This window comes from Choristoneura fumiferana, chromosome 4, assembly GCF_025370935.1.
Source record: "Choristoneura fumiferana chromosome 4, NRCan_CFum_1, whole genome shotgun sequence".
In the NCBI taxonomy this organism is placed as follows: domain Eukaryota; kingdom Metazoa; phylum Arthropoda; class Insecta; order Lepidoptera; family Tortricidae; genus Choristoneura; species Choristoneura fumiferana.
In genome coordinates this window covers 9,426,779-9,445,598 of record NC_133475.1, presented here as the reverse complement: position 1 = coordinate 9,445,598, position 18,820 = coordinate 9,426,779, and the positions used below count along the sequence as shown (strand labels likewise).

Here is an 18,820-nt window from a genome sequence, read left to right as displayed (position 1 = left end):
CAACTTTTCCTTGGCAAAATGGAATTATTTTGTTAACAGAAACGAACACCTGAATTGAACTGTCATACTACACAGAAAAGCATTGAGCGCAGCTAATCTAATAATTTGAACGCATTGTCATTAATTAGGGTTGACTGTTAATAAGTATTTATTTGGTGCTCAAGCATGGCAGATCAATTTTTAAAATGTCGAAACATATGTCAAAACGACTTTGCTAAAAAGTTTTGTTACTTACCAACACTTACATGCGTAAGATAGATGTGATATAATTTTGAAACAATTGCTGGCCCTATTTGCGTGTTTTAAATACAATGAGCAGCGACAGCAAGAGTGCGCGAGACGATTATGCAACATTGAGCGAAACGCACGTGATGGCAAGGTGGGCGAGCGCGGGGAACCGAAACCGACACACAACACCACACAATCCGCAACTACTTCGGGCACACGACACGCGTTTAGCAATAACCTTTTCGAAAGCAAAGACATTGATGCCGAAGTGACGCCGCGTGGAAACGCTAATCTAACTGGGACGGATTGATTTATAACTCAAACAAGAAACTGTGCCACCGCGGCCCTAGTGCACCGTGTTCTACATTGTTTTACTATGAATATGCAAACAGATATCAACCCGGTGCAAATTTACGATGCTGACTGAGCCGCGAACGACTGTGAAGTCTTCGTCTGTTTGTGAATCCTTCACGACTGATGTTAGTGTTACTATTCGTTAATGAAGAAGGCCGGATCTGTTCGGCCTCAGCTTTTATTACCCTATGAATAACTAGGTAGACGACTAAAACGATTGGTAAGGCCTTGACTTCAGCCTAATATATATTAGCATGACCCCACTTCCCTGAGCACTAGCGAGGGTCGTTACTGTCGATTATATTTAATAATATTGTCACTGTGTAAAGGTCATTCTCATTTACAACTTAGACAACAGAGCAGTGATTAAAGCACAGCTACTGGAATCTTGTCATACACGTATAGCCAAGTAGTTTTTTTTTTTTTCATTATACTTACATTGGAATGTAACGCTTATCATGCAGTTATGTATGTATGTCCCCGCGTTATTGCCTGAATTGTTCAACGCAAAGTTCCGTATAATGGTTTTAATATTTTGTATGCCCTTTCAGTATTTAAATGCAATAAAATACGGACATGAATACTCAATAAATATTCTCGTAATTGTAACCCGTCGTTTCACGGCCTTTTGCAATTTATTTTATTAACTGTTTCAATAAGGTATGCCATAAATGTGCAATTTGTTTTAAAGCAGTACGACAATCGATTATTAATGATTTATTGTAGAGTAAATTTAATATACAATCGATTTATTGGACGGTTAGATTGATTGTTCGTTGACCCTGGCACATCTCGATCGTTTGTAGCCTGTTGGTGTGTGTCGGTGTGAGCGAAGCGCGGCGGCGTGCGGCGGCCGGTCGCGGCAGTCGACAGTCTGTACTCGGCACCAGCGAGCGAGCTCAACTCAACAGCGACATCGAGAACGCGACCCGGTTCGCCGCTCGGGAAAGCATCGACAAAACTCGGTTGAGGCCGCACACAACGAGGCGAACGCATACTTTCGGTCTTCGCATGGCGAACCACGCCGATTTTATAAATGTTGCTAACGCAAGTACAAACGTCAAATTATACGCACAGCGCTGGATCATTATTCAACAATTAATTGTAATAAATTCAAATCTTCAAAACATTTACTAGTAAAATCTAAATTAGCTACTAGTGCAGCATTGATTTACTTTAAATTAATTTATGCTTTTAAAGTAATATAAGACAAATGTAATATATTTAGGTACATCGTCATTTATTTAGTTTAGCAACTATAAGTCGAGCCGATTAAAAACATGTCATTTTCGAGGTTATTCATATAATAATGTATGTCTTTCAAGGTAGTAGGTACTCAGTACTATAATAGGTATTTGAAGATAGCTCGAAATTGGTACATAATAACTTTGTTCAGCTACGTACGTCCGAGACCTTGGATTTGACGCCCCCGTTCTACTTTCCTAAATCTTAACAATGCGTTAATCATTGTGTCGGGGAGCGCTACACACCGCAGGGTATCCAAGTATTACACACTGTACTAGTGATTCATAGGGTGTAATCGAAATAATTTCGAGCAAAGTAGAGCATGTGGACTCTTTTTATTAATTAAACCTTGAATGCAATGCTACAAAGCAAATCATGCATGAATTATGTCATTGATGAAAATTATTTCATTAGCGGCGCGACGCGAAGTTAAGTGGGTTTTAAGTGTTTGAGATGATGTTGAGACTTGAGTGTAGCCTCATGAATAAGACTTAGCTTAGGCTCGTGGGTGTGAACAGTGAAGCCACACGTGCGTATGCTCCTTGGTATCGCGGCCGCTGACGTCGGTTTCGGGTCATGCCGTGCGGTGCGGTAAGGGGCACAAGGTAAAAGATGGTGCATTGAAAGTGGCCTTAAGCCCAATAGCAATCTGTGGCCGCTTTGCTTCCTATTGGCGGTGAGGCGACACTGCCAGTGGCACCGACTGTCGCGAAGGTGACAAAGCCGAGAGGTCGATCATCACTCGCCCACACCACTCCACCCTTCTAACGTTAAATGGTTCATGGGAAGTTATGGTTAGCGGAACTTATGACGACTTATGCTACAACTATCGCGACTACCCGTGCGAAACCGATGGTCTCGGTTACGAAATGGGTTTTCATTGATGTAATGCAAGTCAACTTTCACACATAAGTTATGCTGTTATTTTCTTTAGGATTAAAATCATACTAATGAAAGACATACGAGAGAAATTCTGTCACGTTTGTTGTGTCCTTGAAGAAAGAATAAAGTCGTCAAAATTCACAAAGAATAGTAAATAAAGTCTATCATTAGATCGGCCTGAATAAAAAACCCTTGAAAGTAAACTTCTGAATGTGAATGAGTCGGCCTCAAGCGTGGACAACTTTTCTTTGTAGAAGTGGGGGCACTGTCATAATAGTTAAAGCTCATTCAATTTTATGTGACAAAAATAAAAGCAATATATCAAAATTGTTTCAAAATTCTACTTCAAAACTACGCCCTACTTTCGCTTGATAAAAGTTTGAAGTCAAGCAATTAGTTCATAAGTCTGCCTGTGCACAAAAATGAAGTCAGAAAACATGAAAATACGCCACATTCTAAGTTAACCGGCAATTTGAGCAATATCACATTAATGATTGCGCGGCAACAGTAGCTATGCGGTGTAATGAGATCAGGGCATGTTAGGCATTAGTGCTGGAGTAAGTTTTACGAGTCAGTCGATCCTGAGAGCGACTGCCGGCGGGAGGCAGAGAGGGGCGCACAAAGGGCGTAGGGACCGCGCGGGGGAGAACCCTGACACAGATCAGCGAAGCGCCGCCGAGACCTCGAGATTCGGTTGCTATATCATCGATTCCTCGACGTACCATACCGTGTTACGCACAAAATGGGTCAACGCGGTCGACTCTCCGATGAAGCGTTGGAGTACGCGCAATGTCCCTGTTCCGAATTGCTCCCTCGGCAAATTATCGCCTCACGGTAATATTACTTGTAACCACCACCATGACACAACATGGTTATGGATACTATACCTACATTATTTAAAGATTTAACGCAGACAAGACCATCGGAAATAATTTAATTACATAAGTTTACCAAGTAAAGTGTAGGTCTTCAAGATTTACCCAGGTTGGCAAGCGGTTTTGTCAAATAGGCGTTCCAAATATTGCATCCACGGCGTGTATGCGAATCGAGAGAACGTACGTGACCGGGTCTCGTCACAGTTTCACCGGCCACTTTCAGCTCGGTAATGACGGCCGGGCGGCGCAGCGTTGCGACACTCCTCACCTCCTTTCCACTGAGGATCGCCGGTGTTAAGCCACAATAATTTGTTAAAATATGGCGGACTGGAGCAATTAAAAATTAAAGAGAACATAAGAGACCTTTGTCTCTATAATTCGTGTGTTAGCAGAATATTGTAGGGATTTTAAAATTATAAATCGAATCTCGGTGCAATCATTCGGTATCTTAACGTAAGCTAAGGTAAAAAAGCAAACTAGTGAGGACGTAGATGCTTAAAGGAGCGTGGCGGCCTACAGATGTTTCTTTGCGTAAAGCGTAGAGAAACCTTGTGCGGAAGAAACGGAACACAGAGACTTAAGCGCATTTTCAACAACAAACGCTTGATTATCAAGCCTTGGCCTTTATGTGTGGTTTCATCGGAGTCCGTTCATTCGAATGACAATAAGTGTTTAAGTATCTTGGAGCAGCCATGGCATTTACTGAATAAACTACGCGGCGTTGGGTGTGATTGGAATGAAAGCGTACAAAGGCGAGTGGATGTTGGTGAAACTATAATCGAGAGAATACAAAGAGCCATCGCGCTGTGTGTGACGCACTGAGCCGAAGAAATAGTAGAAAAGCACTTTCCAGCTTTACGTGGATTATCACGACAGTTATAAAAAATATCTTTATTACAAAGATGTAGTGTTGACCGTAAAGATTACGTACCTAATCATGTTTAATTAGTATTTAAAAACGTGACAAGTGCATATAGATAACGTTGCCTGTGAAATAAACTGATATAGAGTTAAAATATATGTTTCGCTTTACTTGTGATTTTAGGCATAGAGTTGTCATAGATTAAAATATATCTAATGTGACGTGCAGTGCGCAAATTGTTATTTGAGTAGCTTATACCTACTCACGATAAGATCGGGGTTAAGTAGGTTGGTACGCATGGTGTTTCAGAGAACGCGTGATAAACGGCCCCGTATGAAAAATATCCGTTTACGTCATTTTTAATCTGTACCCGTAGTGTATAGCTGGCTTAAACATACAAGAAGCTACGAGTTTTTAAATAGCCTTGGCCTTGCGAGAATAGGTATACAACACGATAATAAGGCATAGTTGGAAATAATTGTTACAACAGTAATTTTTACTCATTTTGAAAATATTTATTGTATCTTAACCTATACGGTATCTATATATTAATGAGTTTGATTTAATTTTTACAGATACTTTAAACACCTTAATAGAAAAGTGTGACAGGCTTTCCAATCAATGCCAACGACGTATAGTATATTTTAGCAGATTGAACAGGAGGGTCCCGTCAGTCTGTTCTATTTTTTAGAGTTAATATTGAACTCACGTGGAGTCAAGAGTGGGAGAGTGTTTCGATTCGCACACGACAAAAATTTTGTAAAGTAAAAATGTACCTAATGGGGATATAAATTAACTTCCTGATCGATTGCGCGGTTTCTTTTCCTGTAAAACTCCTTGGGTTTATAGGAATTTATGTTAAGGATTTATATAAACATTATAAATTTTCTTTGGTAAATTTCGCTTAATACTAGAAACAATTTAAACCAGCTTTTAAAACTGTAACTAAAAAGAAAGAAATAAATGTTTTCGACCTATAGTTTTTGATATATATGCTGAGATAAACATAGTACAGACACAAATATAGGTACCCACATACATACATACATTTATGAAATTTGGCACATATATTTCGGAGCTGGTATATAATAAACTAGCATAAGTATCCAAAAACTGTGCAATTCTGACCATATTACATACTTTCATACGTGTCGAATTAATTACTTCTTTTTTGATGTCGGTTAATAAACTCAATTAAGTATGACAGATTGTAAATAATGCAACCAAATTAAAACCAATTTTGACGTGCCCACTTAAATCATTTCAAAACATTAGCACATTCATGACACAATTAGAACTTGGATTATGGCCAGGAGCCAAACAAGCTTATCATTCAATGACTACATTCTTTACGATTTGCGTTTCATTATTCAGCTTTGGGTGTGACGGCCCTGTTTAAGTTTAACCGGGCGTTATCTTACACGGAATACCATGTCGCCGCCAAAGCCCAGTTTAGTTATCGCATTCCGCCGTCCGCGAAACAGGAGCAGCGAGCGGGCGCAGCGGGCCTGGCCGACATCTCGCGCTCAGTAAACTCGCACTGCCCTCAGATAAATTCAATACTCTTACGAAACGCTCCCGTAGAACATACTTGGTTTACAAGCCGCCAGGCGCTTGGGGTTGCTCGCTTAACCTAGTTAATGAGTAGGTACTTACTCGGGAAGGTACTTGTTTCACGGCTGTGCTCTCATTGTATCTTTATTTTATAAAGATACGTGCTAAGGTTTTTGAGGTCAGTCAATATGGGCGTGACTCTGTAACGCTTATTTACAAGAAGAAGCGACAGATGAAATGGGATCACGCTTATCAATAATTATAAAAGGAGGAAAATAAATTAATTACTTGTTCATAACAAGTATTTAAAGCAAACAAAAATGTGTTCTTAATTGGTTGTAAATCGTAAACGAGCTATCCTAAGTAAATTTCATCGCTTTGTAAAGAATGTAGAGTGTGCCAGTCAGTAGCCGTTGATAGAGCTCATCTCGGGGAGAGTCGCGGAGCGGAGAGATCAGAATGAAATTGCAGCGTTTCTCTCCTTTGCACATTTCTAACCAGCAAGACGACGAGGAGACTAATCGCGTCAGTTTATTGTCACTCTGCTTTACCCCAAATAAAGACTAACGAGTACTTTTGTGTCGTATCTATAGAGTGCAGGCGGTGGAGCATCAAGGCGGAAGCCCCCGCAAAGTTAACATTATTTCTTGCACTTTCCGCCGTGCGGGGCGAATGACCCCGGTAGGGAGAATCCCCATCTAAGAAGGCTGCCAAGATATTCTCTATGCGTCTAAGGGATACAGCGTTACCGATTTATCGGATCAATCGACCAACTTTACAATCGCAAATAAAGTTGACGGTCAATTCCAAATTCAGAAGATTATAAATACAACAAAGGAAATAACCTTAAGGTTAGGTATAAAATTAACAAAAAAACGTTGAACATGAGGGCTTTCCGGCCTGAGCAAACCTGCTACCTGCTCGCAGAGACGAGTCCTTACTTTTTATTACACATATCGGAGAGGAGAGCGAGCGACTTAATGTTTTCATTAATCTCATAAATGTGCTGTTAAAGTCGACATTTAGATAAAACAGTTATAAAAGGAGTTATCAGAATCCACGTGCATTATCATAATAGTACTTAGTCATTATCAATTTATTATAGAAGATTATACACAACACAAGATACAGTAATATAATAGGAAACAAAATTAATAGTTAGTCATTAAACTTACCGCGGGCGTAAAACGCATGAGCAAACATTTCAAAATAAACACAACATCGACATCAGATGTAAGTGGGCGAAGTAACAGTAGGGTAAACTATTTAGGGTTACCTACCTTGACGAACGAGGGTGCTAAAGAATAAAGAGAAAACGTCGATGTCGCTACTACGAATACATGAGGGCGAATGTCAGGGGAGAGAGCGTCACTTCAACTTTCGGTATCAATATACTATAATATAATAACACATTAACGTATACTTTTATTACAACTAAACAACTATTAATCAGTTAATCACGTCTTCCACTAACTAATGAGTTCATGATAAAGGTAATTGTAAAAGTGACTCGATTTCTAAGCTGCTCCCTCTACCGCCGTTCGGCGTTCAGCTTACACAACAAGGAAAGTTAAATACGCGTGCGGGTACAGAAACTTTCGCCCATTGTAATATAATGATACATGAATTCAACACACCATAATACGGGAAAGTTTTCATTCATCAAAATTAATCAAAATAAAGCAAATATTAGTGTCAAACAAACACAACGCGCAACCACAAATATTGTTTGTTATCCGTACCTATTTGCAAATGTTCAGAATCAAACGTTATGGCAACCGAAAAGACGAAGTCCTTCGACGAACATGGTCAAATAAACTAGTTCCGCGTTGACTCCACCAACCAAAATAGCTCACCTGGCTAAGGCCATTATTCGTTCGTATAATCCAATTTTTCAAAACGTTGGCACCACTTCGAGATCACAATTCACCACAAGTCAATCAGTATAAAGTTAAGAAAATTGTTGTATATAAAACGGAACAAATCACCGATATGCGAGTTGTATCTCGTTTGACAGTTTCACTTCACCACATGGTTGGTTGGTCGCGCGCTACAGCGTGACAGATGTGAGGTGCGCTCGACGGCTGACGGGCGACTGGCGTGGCGAGTGGCGGCGAGCGGGCCGTGCCGTGCCGGCAGTGGCGCGGCTAGGGGAGGCGGTAGGGCTCCGCGGCGAGCGGCGCCCGCGGAGGCTCGGGGTTGCGCTGCGAGGGCGGAGCGCGACCGTCGCCCGCGGCCCGCGGGACAGCTGCGCAACACGGACCCTTTTTCCGTTCCCATCTTCATTGTCACCGATTTTCATAATTTCGTCCCCCCGCCCGTATTGAAAGTTATGTAGAGCGAAAGCCGTAAACTCCCTGGCACGAGGCGGGATCGTTCAAACGTTTATGATCAACAAACAATTACTGTTTAGTGCGAACTTGACCCGATTTCAGAACAATAGTAGAGATTTTTATCCTGAACTGAAAAACAAGGTCTGTAAAACTTCAAGGACCGGCGAGAGAGTTTTGAAAAAAGGTTTAAATATTATTTTAAGCCCGAAAGTAACTATTTGGATAATTATTTAATTCCATGAAACTGATACCTATGTGCAAGCATTTAGAAGCTAAATAAAGTTGTATGTGAAGTATAATTCTGCGAGTGTCCACTAATAATTATAGTATTGATACAAAGGATCGAGTTCAGTTGCAGCAAGTTAGTTCAGTGCACGAAGGGAGAAGTTGTTGCCCCCGTGCAGAACCTTGAGCCACCCCACTCAACGAACCTCGCTTACCGCTGTCGGCTACAATATACACATCTAACATACTCAATGACGGTAAACTGCCACTTGACAAAGGTTTAAAAATACTTTGTTTATGAGTTATCGTGGAATTTAAACAATTGTATTGTAAAAATACATATCATACTCGCTCAAAAGCTAACATTAAAAATAATACACTTAAATCAAAAAAAAAGCATTCGCTTGAGCAGCAGAGGTTCTATACAGACAAGTTATTATTTAATATTTATGTTAAAATATAATTTTTGGAGCAAGCATTTTGCTGACAGCACTCTGTAACTGTTTTGCAAGGCTAGTGTGTGTAGCTACATTAAGTAATAAGATAATTAGTATTTTAGATAATTACAGATATAAGTAGGCGACGATTAAGCGTGGGCATTATAAAAAAAATAGAATTGAATGCATGTGTGGTGTGCACGAAACCGAAAAATTCAGAACATAATCTCTACTTAGTTTTATTTTTTCGACACATTCAAGTACATTTTAAAGTCAAATAAGTTTTGCTACCGTTTTTATTGTGCCGAGTTGAACAATGGAACGGACGGATAAACATGGCCCTTTATTCATTAGTTAAGTTGAAACGTCCAGCGAGTCGTTGCACAGTCATAATGCGTGCATTGGCTGCGACCGCGAGGGTACATCAAAGTCATCGAGTCGTCTCCCTCGCAATGACGACGTCTCGGGCACTCGCCGACCTTGGTCCGAGCCTTCAGGGTTAACCTCTCGTGGGGAAAACGCCCTTCGGCCTTGGAATCCTCATCCTTTACCTGCTGAATCGTGCTTGTTGTTTTATAAACGAAAACGTATACCTGGGTCCCGGTCTCGCAAGCACGGTTGGGATTTAACTGAGGTTATTTACAACTTTGATTGAATGACATGACACAACGTTAGATCTATTCTTGTTTCTGTTCTACAGGGAATCGTGGTGTAAGCATAATAAAACGCTATTGAAACCACGTGATGTACGGTAAAAATAGAAATTTGACGACCTTCAATAAATAAAATCTTGAAACAAATGTTAATTTTGAATACGCGATACAGGAACGAAATGATCGAGTTACGAAAACTGTCCAATCGCTAAACCAACAAAACGATGCGCTGAATAAAACAATAAATCTCCGAAAACGTGGTTTAGATGAATTTATTTAAAGCACCAATTCCTGTTGTGCTTCATGCGTAACGAGATAGCCGAAAAAATAGAACGCAGTGTAGCATTTATTAGTCATACGAGCCGGAGCCCGATGACGATGACAATCATGCGGTCGTTGATTGTGAAAAAAATCCAGATCAAACACGCACTTAAGCCTGCCATGATTCACTGACATATGAACTCAAAATAAATACACTCGAAAAAGATAACCCTCTTTCAGACGCAGTCGAGTACAACAAAACAACACGACGTTCAGTTTTCATTTTGAAGTTTAAATACATAAAACAAAAGTCTGACCGATTTTTATACGTTCAAAATTACCTTAGTTTACATCAGTGGTGTAGCGGTATAGCACGCGGTACGAAATACCGAGGACCTGGGTTCGATTCTCAGTGATGGTCTTATTTTTCTGGTTTTTCTGTGCATCTATATTTCACTTTGTATTTTCAATTTAGGTTTTACGGGATGACCGTAAAAGTAAAAATTTGGAATTGAAATAAAAAATACAAAAAGATTCCAAAAAACCAATTTTAGTTTACAATCAGAGGGAGTTAGACCAATCTATCTCGTTGTATAGGTAGATGATATCTAGAGTCTAGACTCTAGAGACTAAGCTACGAATGTGTTTACGCAATAATCACATTTTTTTTTAAAGATGAGAAAGTACTTAACAATAAATAACCGTCACCGTTCGATACTTTTCCCTTTTAGTTTCAAAACTGTGTTCAATAACGATTTCTTTTATGTTGAAAAATCATGATTTTTAAATTCAAAGCGTGGAATAAAAATTGCAAAAAAATAACGGCGGATAATGGAATTACGAATTGTCACCGTTTATTGGAGGACATTGGGAATGGCGTGTTTGGACGGCACAAGTGGTTCTACATAAGATGTTTATTCTAACACTAACGTACAGGGCGCGGCTCCGCGTCATCAGGACTGGCGCATGTGACCTGGGTCGCAACAGCAAGGGCACTGGGCCGTATACCCCCACCGACCCTGTTTCATGCACACTCCTCTGTCCCTAATTTTTAATTGATATGAATACTGGATATCAGTACAATAGTTAGGCGGAAGTAATGGATTAAAATGTCTGAATTTAAACTGAATTTGATAAAATATATTTGTAGGGATCGTTTAGGGAGCGTTCAAGTATTACGTAACGCAATTGGGGGGGGGGGTCTTGTAAAAACTTACGATGCGTATATATATATATATAGCTTTACGGCAGTGGAAAACATATTGTGGAAACCTGCACAATCACGAGGAAGCAGTGAGAAATGTCCAAGCAGCAGTAGATAAAGTATATAACTGGACAAAAACATGGCGAATCAAACTGAACGAGTCAAAATCCATTCATATTGATTTCACTAACAGAATGTTATCATATAAACCCATATACATAAATCAACAACAAGTACCATATGCAAACACAGCTAAGTACCTCGGTATGACATTAGACACGAAGCTACGCTGGAAAGTTTACGTAAAAAAAAAAAGGCAAGAACTCGAAATACGATACAAGCAAATGTACTGGCTATTACGAAGATACTCCACACTATCGTTACACAATAAGCTATTGCTGTACAAACAAGTCCTAGTGCCGGTATGGTCGTATGGTATACAGCTATGGGGCTGCACCAAACAAAGTAACATACTAATTATACAACGATTCCAAAATAAAGTACTCAGGGATATTGTGAATATTAAGAATGACGACCTCCATCGGGACCTCAAAGTGGATTTCGTTTTTAAAGTAATACAGAAATACGCAGAAAGTCACGAGAAAAGACTTCACCAACATGTGAATGTCGAGGCAATCCAGCTTCTCGACAACACGGACTTAAAAAGATGACTCAAAAGAACTAAGCCTTTTGAATTAGTGTAGTGCTAGAATAGTGACTAGTGAATAAAAATGTTTGCAGTGCACAAAAGAACACATGAACATAGTGTCTTCTCCTTAAGGAGCTAAGAACTGCCAATGAACATTTTCTTAGATTAAATTCTGATTAGATAGTTTAAGTTAAAGATACATTGCTTATTAGCCTAGACATAGGCTAGATTGTACTGTAATAAAGCACCTTATAAGCGCATAATATATAAAAAAAAAACTGGCAAAGAAATTCAATTCAAAAATTACAAACATTTAGGTGGCGGCAAAATACCATAAAAATTTAATGGTAGGTATGTGTGAACTTCCCAATCCGCACTGGGCCCGTGAGGGAACTACGGCCCAAGTATTCTCATTCTGAGAGGACTGTGCCCAGCAGTGGGACGTGTATAGGCTAGCATGACGATGATAATTCCGACCGATTAGAATGAGTACCCTAAATAAGAGGGCGGCAAAATTTTCTTCCGCCCCGGGCGGCTGATAAGTCGCCATCGCCACTGGTGTGCGAGTTCCCAATCTGCAGTGGGCCCGCGTGGAAATTATGACCCCAACCCTCTCATTGCACTGCAGCCGCACGTATATAGGCCAAGATGATGATGATGAACCAACCATATCTAAAAACGTATACCTAAGTATGAACATAATAGTTTGTTTCTGTTTAATGGTATCCTAAAGTAAGTTACAACTTATGAACAGCAAAATCAAGTATTCAAAGAGACTTAAAGAGCATAGAATACGGGTGCCTTGCTTTATGTAAATGTAAAGTAATTAATATCTCTGATTTAAAACGTCGGTGTAATTTTGGAAAATTACTAGTTTTCGTAGAATGGTAATGGTTATATGTAGTTGCTAAAGACGTTTATTTAATCAATAACCTATTTATATATGAATACGATGTAGGCTCTAAACTTAATAATATTACGAAAAACTCAAGACTGAGGCCAGAATATTTATATCATATATTTAGGTACTTCAGACTTCAGACAACACCCGATCTGCAATACCCCTGGTGTTGCAGATGTTTATGGGCGGTGGTGATCTCTTACCATCAGGAGACCCACTTGCTCTTTTTCCATCTAGTCGAATAATAAAAAAAACTGTCTTTTTCATTCAGTGAGATATGAAGTCCTCTCCTGCGTTGAATCGGTTTAAGGTAGACTTCCGACTAGAGCGGCTCTATCGTAACGGCCGCAGACACTGAAGGAGCGGCTCTGACGCAGATTGGCTTCCGAGCAGCACGACTCCGGCGTCAGTTTGTTGTTATTCCATGCAAAATAACCTCAAAACCACGTGCGATCCCAGCGTTTGCGGCAGTGCTTGCGCAAACATGGCACGGCCGCTATCGCTCGGCGATACTGACGCGGCGCCACTGTCGCGGCGACAATGACGCTGCGTTCGAACGTTAGTTTATACGTTTCCGTACTGCTTATTACTATCGCTCTATCGCCGCGTTACTGCCGCTGCGTTAGTGACGCCGGAGCCGTTCTACTCGGAAGTCTACCTTTATTATATAACACAAAACACAATCCATAAAGGAGTTATTGTTGCATTATGTAGCAAACCGCAGAGAGGCACTAGCTGTAATACCTTGATTAGTGCTCCATAGCCTGCGGTTTTAATTAGATTGACAACCCTCACGAGCTCGATAGAGCTCGAGCTCATGTTGGTATAGGTAGAGTCATTTACGATGACGCGTGCCGTGGTTCTTATTACAATGTCATTAATGTCTTATTTTGACAAAATCACGCGTCTTCGTGGATGGCACTGGTTATACGTTACTAAAGTTTAATTTTCACTACTCCGTATTTTGAGGTAAATCACCCTATTGTTGCTAAAAAGATAGTTTTTTTTTTACATTTGAGAACATATTTATTTTATTTGTTATTCTAACTAATATTCGATGGGGACAGGTTCGGTTGTGGATTTCCGGCACTGTCACAGATTCCTTTATTAAATCATGAAGAAATCACATACCTACAATACTCGATATACATACATACTCGTACAGTCAACGTCATAAATAAGTGATCACTTTTGTACCTTGTCACTTTACCGTCATGTTTGAAAAGCCATACGAAATTGTATAACGACTGAAAGCGGCAAGGTACAATACATAAATGATCAGTTATTTAGGACGTTGACTGTACCTGTCTCCATAAAAAATAAAATACGAATTGTAACCTCTTTTTGAAATCGGATAAAAATGGAACCACAGAAAGTTCTGTAGAGCTAGTAAAGAGCGCAACAAAGACAATGGCTACTCGTTATCTCGTAAACAAAAAAACTGTCCTCACCAAAGAAAGAAAGCTGACATAACCATGTTTTTTTGTAAAGTAAATACGTAAAATTCGTAGGTATGTAATAAAAAAATTCACCAGCCTCGGTAACGTGCACAAAAGGTAATATGAGCGAAAATCATTATTATTTTTGTCGTTCAAGACAATGTAATGTAGAGTGGTAATCGAATTGAACTATGACATCAAGCCTCTATAAAAACGACCCAGAGATAGTTTTTAGAAAAGGCAACATGTACCAAGAGATCCGCTCGCACCCACTTTCCACGATTAACTTTCTCATTCACAATGAGATTTGACCTTTCCTTTCCATGGCACTTACTTTAAATAAGGGTCAATTGAAATTTCAATGTAACGTATTGATTACAAGTGTTATACTATAACACTATGTTATTAGCATTCATTGTGTTGGATTTGCGATTGGACAGATGTGGCGTGTTTAATGTTGATTTCAAATTTAAAATAGCCATTAATAATTGTTACGGTTGTTTTTTATTTCTATTAACTGATGTGTTTTATTTATAACACCTACAAAATCTTAATTTTGAGGTAGATACAGCATTGCAAAAATGTTGTTTAAATTAATATCTTAATGTTCAGTTTAAAAAAATGAGCTTTCTCCCTTACCGAATACAAAGCAATTGTAAATACATATAAAATAAAAATACTATTGAGGCAACTTTTTTAAAATTAAATTAAATAAACTAGCATAAAATACTTTTTTTGGGAGCTTGCTTGATGATATTTAATGAAACGAAATGAAATACTTGGTGTAGATAAATAATTTTGAAAATTTAGTAAGTACCTAAAGATAATCGACCGTGACCGTGAAATATCTATATCACCCAGGTTCACAAGTCAATGTAACAATCAGCCTCATTGTTTTTTTTTTCCTGCAAGGAGCTATAATAAACATGGTAAAGCACTCACTGCATATATTAAGTTGTTTTAAAGCTCTACCAGTTACAGTTTAATTTACAGAAGCGTGTCCAAACTTGCAACTTATTCAATTAGAGAGTATTTCTACATTAATTTGGGTATTCTTTTTGGTACCGGCTTGGTTACTCTCGACTCTCGCGCAGTGAGAAAGCTCCTATCGTAGCCCAGGTGAAAATACGACGGCGCCTGCGTCACGCACGCTTTTACAAGCTAGCACAAACTTTCAATAACTCCCTACAGGCAACGAAGTACTAGTGAAAGTACTATAGATACACTGATTTATCAAGTAGGCAGAGCTAATCATTTGTAGCTAGAAAACGTAAGGAAAAATTCATATGTTCATGCATGCAAATAACGCGCATGTAAAATATAATAATATTTTTTTAATAGTTAATATTGTGAGACAAAAGGTGGAACGCTCCAGTGAAAGTGCATCGCGGTTGTTGCGCTTGCGCATCGCATTCAGAGCATTTTTCAGCCTCGCGGAGAGAGGGAGAGAAATGTAAGAAAGCGCCAGCAAACGGGCGAAGGTATAGTAAAATTTGAAAGCGCTACACAATAGCGCGTTGTCGAAATTGGAAAGTTGAGCGCGTCGATTGCATAACAGCTCTTACGGGCGGCGTGACGCTGTCGAAAGGTACCGAGTGTGACGTCACCGGCACGAAAGTGCATCGGCTCCGGCGCGGGCGCCGCTCCACGTGCGCTGCACCGCTGCGCTTCCTGCATCGGAGGACTTTCTATTGGGAAACCGTCAAGCACTCGCTGGCCTGCTCTCCACCGCTAGATGTTGGGAAATTCGACTCTCACGCGACGCAACATGAAACGAGATGCATCTGATTGAGCAATGACGCAGTCAACATTACAGTACCAAGCGCTTGCGCAACCGTGCACTAAGTACACGCCAGTCAACTTTACTGCATCCCGTGTTCCTGTGCAGTAGGCAGTAGGTACGTGTGTTCAAATGAGATCGAATTATGTTTATAGGTAATATTTTTACACTTACACCACAGTAGCCGTGATATGTCCTCGAGTAGTTCAATTATCTGTAACAATTTAATTTAATAAATAAAGCATAATACCAGGTAGCTTTAAAGCAACAATATTATTTATTAATTAAATTATTTTGTATTAATGTGTGTTGTTTTGTATTGTGTGGCAAATTAACTTTTAGAACTAAAATTTACAAACATGTGATTTGCGCGGGGCGTTATGCTAATATAAATTAGGTAAAAAAAAAACTTTAGAGTTGAAAAAATGGCAAACCATTTAAAACTTTTATGCCAGTCAAATCTGCCAAAGCGAATGTGGTCAACCAGCCGATGCATTAACAGTGAAACTTTAGAAAGGCCGAGTTCCAATTCATTAGCAAGCTGTCTTCTTGTTGGGTTCTCAACTCAGTTTCTAAATAAAATTTCTCGAGCGACTAATTTTTCAAGCGTTGCTGGTTACGTCATTGTACGGAAATTATGAATCACTAATTAAAAACAAATTATGACCTTAACACGTTAATATTAAAACATTGTAACACTATTACAATTTGCTGAGTTGTTAATAAATATAGAATTAATGCCAAAATAATAGTAGGTAGTAGAATTCGCGCTCATTACCAGCTTGAAATCAATATAAGCTACCTTGACACTATTTGCTTTTACAGGCCGACGGATGCGTGTGTCACTACATGATGTTTATGTGTTACAATCGTAATGTTAACACCAAGGTATAAAATAAATATGTACACAAGCCAATTATCTTTCGCAATACGTGACCGGAAGCCAAATTTGTTTAGTCTAGCAAAAGGGCAACTCTCGTGAAGGCGGTAGTTAGGTTAGTTATACAAACTGTTGTCATATTACAAAATTATTATTATAAACATACGCTCGAACCTTCTCGAACACACAAAGAAATTCATTGTAAATAGTTTCATGGCGATGCACTATTTTAGTAGACAAAATAAAGAATTTAATTTCACAGAATAATTTAATCAACGTCTTAAATAAATGCTAATTTAGCTCTATCTGTTATTTCTTATTATATTTTTTCAGTACCTGGGCGACCAGGCTTCGCTCGGTCTAAAACTCGATAACATGCGGGTTCCCAGAGACGAGATCAACTTAGATCAATTGTTTTCCCCCCGAAAACCCCCTCGTTGCAAATTTTATCGAATTCGTTAGAGCCTTTTCCGAGAACCCCATAATACGTCACGTATTATGGGGGTTCTCGGTAATATACAAAAACTGCTCGTTTTAACAGACTTCAAAAAAAGGAGGAGGTTATCTATTCGGTTGTATTTTTTTAAAATGTTTGTTACCTCAGAACTCCGTCATTTATGAACCGATTTGATTTTTTTTTGCGTTCGTCTAGGAATGCTTTTAATTAGGTCCCATAAGCATCAAATCAGATGATTGGATCCTATGGAAATCGAGGGAACTCTTTAAATGTTGTAGGGACAACTATGGTAATTTTGATATATCACTTGGTGAAGTGGAACTGATGATGAAGACCACAGTTGACCATCGGAGTTACTACTCAATAACAAGTATTTCATGGGTTGAATTTCAAATACTTTAACACAGTTGCTAAGCAATTTATGCTCCTCGTAATGCATATGGTGAAATGAAATGGGTTGTGAAGCACCAGGACTCCTCAATAAAGAAAGTCTCTGCATCGGAAAAAGCAATCTTTTGTAAAAGGTGACTATCTTAGATTATTTGACACTAAAAAGGGTTAAAAAAATTATAACAAAAAATTGAACCGACTACAAAAACCATGAAAATAATTTTCTACCAGTCTGAAGTCGGTGCCTCAGCACGAGCCAGCAGGAGTGATTGAAGCCCAATATGTAATGCGTAGGTGAGGTAGGCGACTATAGGTCCACTCCTGCTGGCTCGTGATGAGGCACCGACTTCAGACTGGTAGAAAATTATTTTCATGATTTTCTGTACAGTCAAGGGCAAAGATATCGACACGGCCAAAGTTACAAAAATATGTATGACTTTATGCTCTTAACATTAAGGTCGTGTATACATATTTTTGTAGCTATGGCCGTGTCGATATCTTTGCTCTTGACTGTAGTCGGTTAAATTTTTTGTTATATTTTTTTTAATTAATATAATTAGATATCAGCATAGGCTAATTAACAGTGATCGGCAAGGACGGCAGCTATAATAATCAATAAAATAAAGTATATATTTTTTTATTTCAGACCACTTGATCCATATATTTTTGTAATACGTAAGTCAACGATTTCAATCATTGTACTAATAATAATTATTAATAATACCCCAGATTCCGGGATTCCAGTTGCACAAAGGGAATCAGTGTTTCTGATTTTAGTAAGTAAGCACCTATAATTTAAACATTCCGAAAAACAAGCTAAGAAATCGAAATACGAATAGTAAAATAATTTTTCATCTCCTGTTCGGAAAGTTAAATTTTCATGGGTAGATAGCCGGGAGGAAAATTGCGTTTTCATCTCTAGGGTGAAAAGTATTTTTTTTTAACTTTTTCGATTAGTCACGGAGTGGAAGATAATTGAGTTACGTCAATGACACTTTTTTTTCACGTTTCTGCATGGCCTTCTAGATACATGTCTACGAGCTATGACCAAGGAGCTTATATACAACACTGGAGGTTGAACGCCGAGCATCCGTTCGAAACAAGAAATTTCATCTTTATTACGTCACGAACATATTCTCTTTCTTTAGTTAGGTTAAGATAGAGATGGAAGACATTCGTGAAATTTGAAAGAAAGAAATGGTAGATATAAA

At 39.0% G+C, this 18,820-nt stretch overlaps 2 protein-coding genes across 8 annotated transcripts in view; both read right to left on the bottom strand.

The window, feature by feature from the left end:
* LOC141427423 (lachesin-like) overlaps nt 1–18,820 on the bottom strand; it is a 211,422-nt gene that overhangs the window by 51,501 nt on the left and 141,101 nt on the right. The gene's annotated exons all lie outside the window — the stretch shown is intronic.
* Nucleotides 1–18,820, bottom strand: part of rdx (BTB/POZ and MATH domain-containing protein rdx) — a 79,882-nt gene that overhangs the window by 24,985 nt on the left and 36,077 nt on the right. For 4 of the 7 annotated variants that reach the window (XM_074086816.1, XM_074086815.1, XM_074086814.1 and 1 more), the window contains one exon: nt 16,057–16,096. Coding sequence is in view for 2 of the 7 variants with exons in the window: in XM_074086811.1 (XP_073942912.1) it covers nt 7,857–7,870 (14 nt within the window). In the remaining 5 variants the exon portion in view is untranslated. Of the gene's footprint in view, nt 1–7,280; nt 7,300–7,856; nt 8,107–16,056; nt 16,097–18,820 lie in introns of those variants that run through there. The other 3 variants (XM_074086811.1, XM_074086812.1, XM_074086817.1) reach the window with 2 other exon arrangements.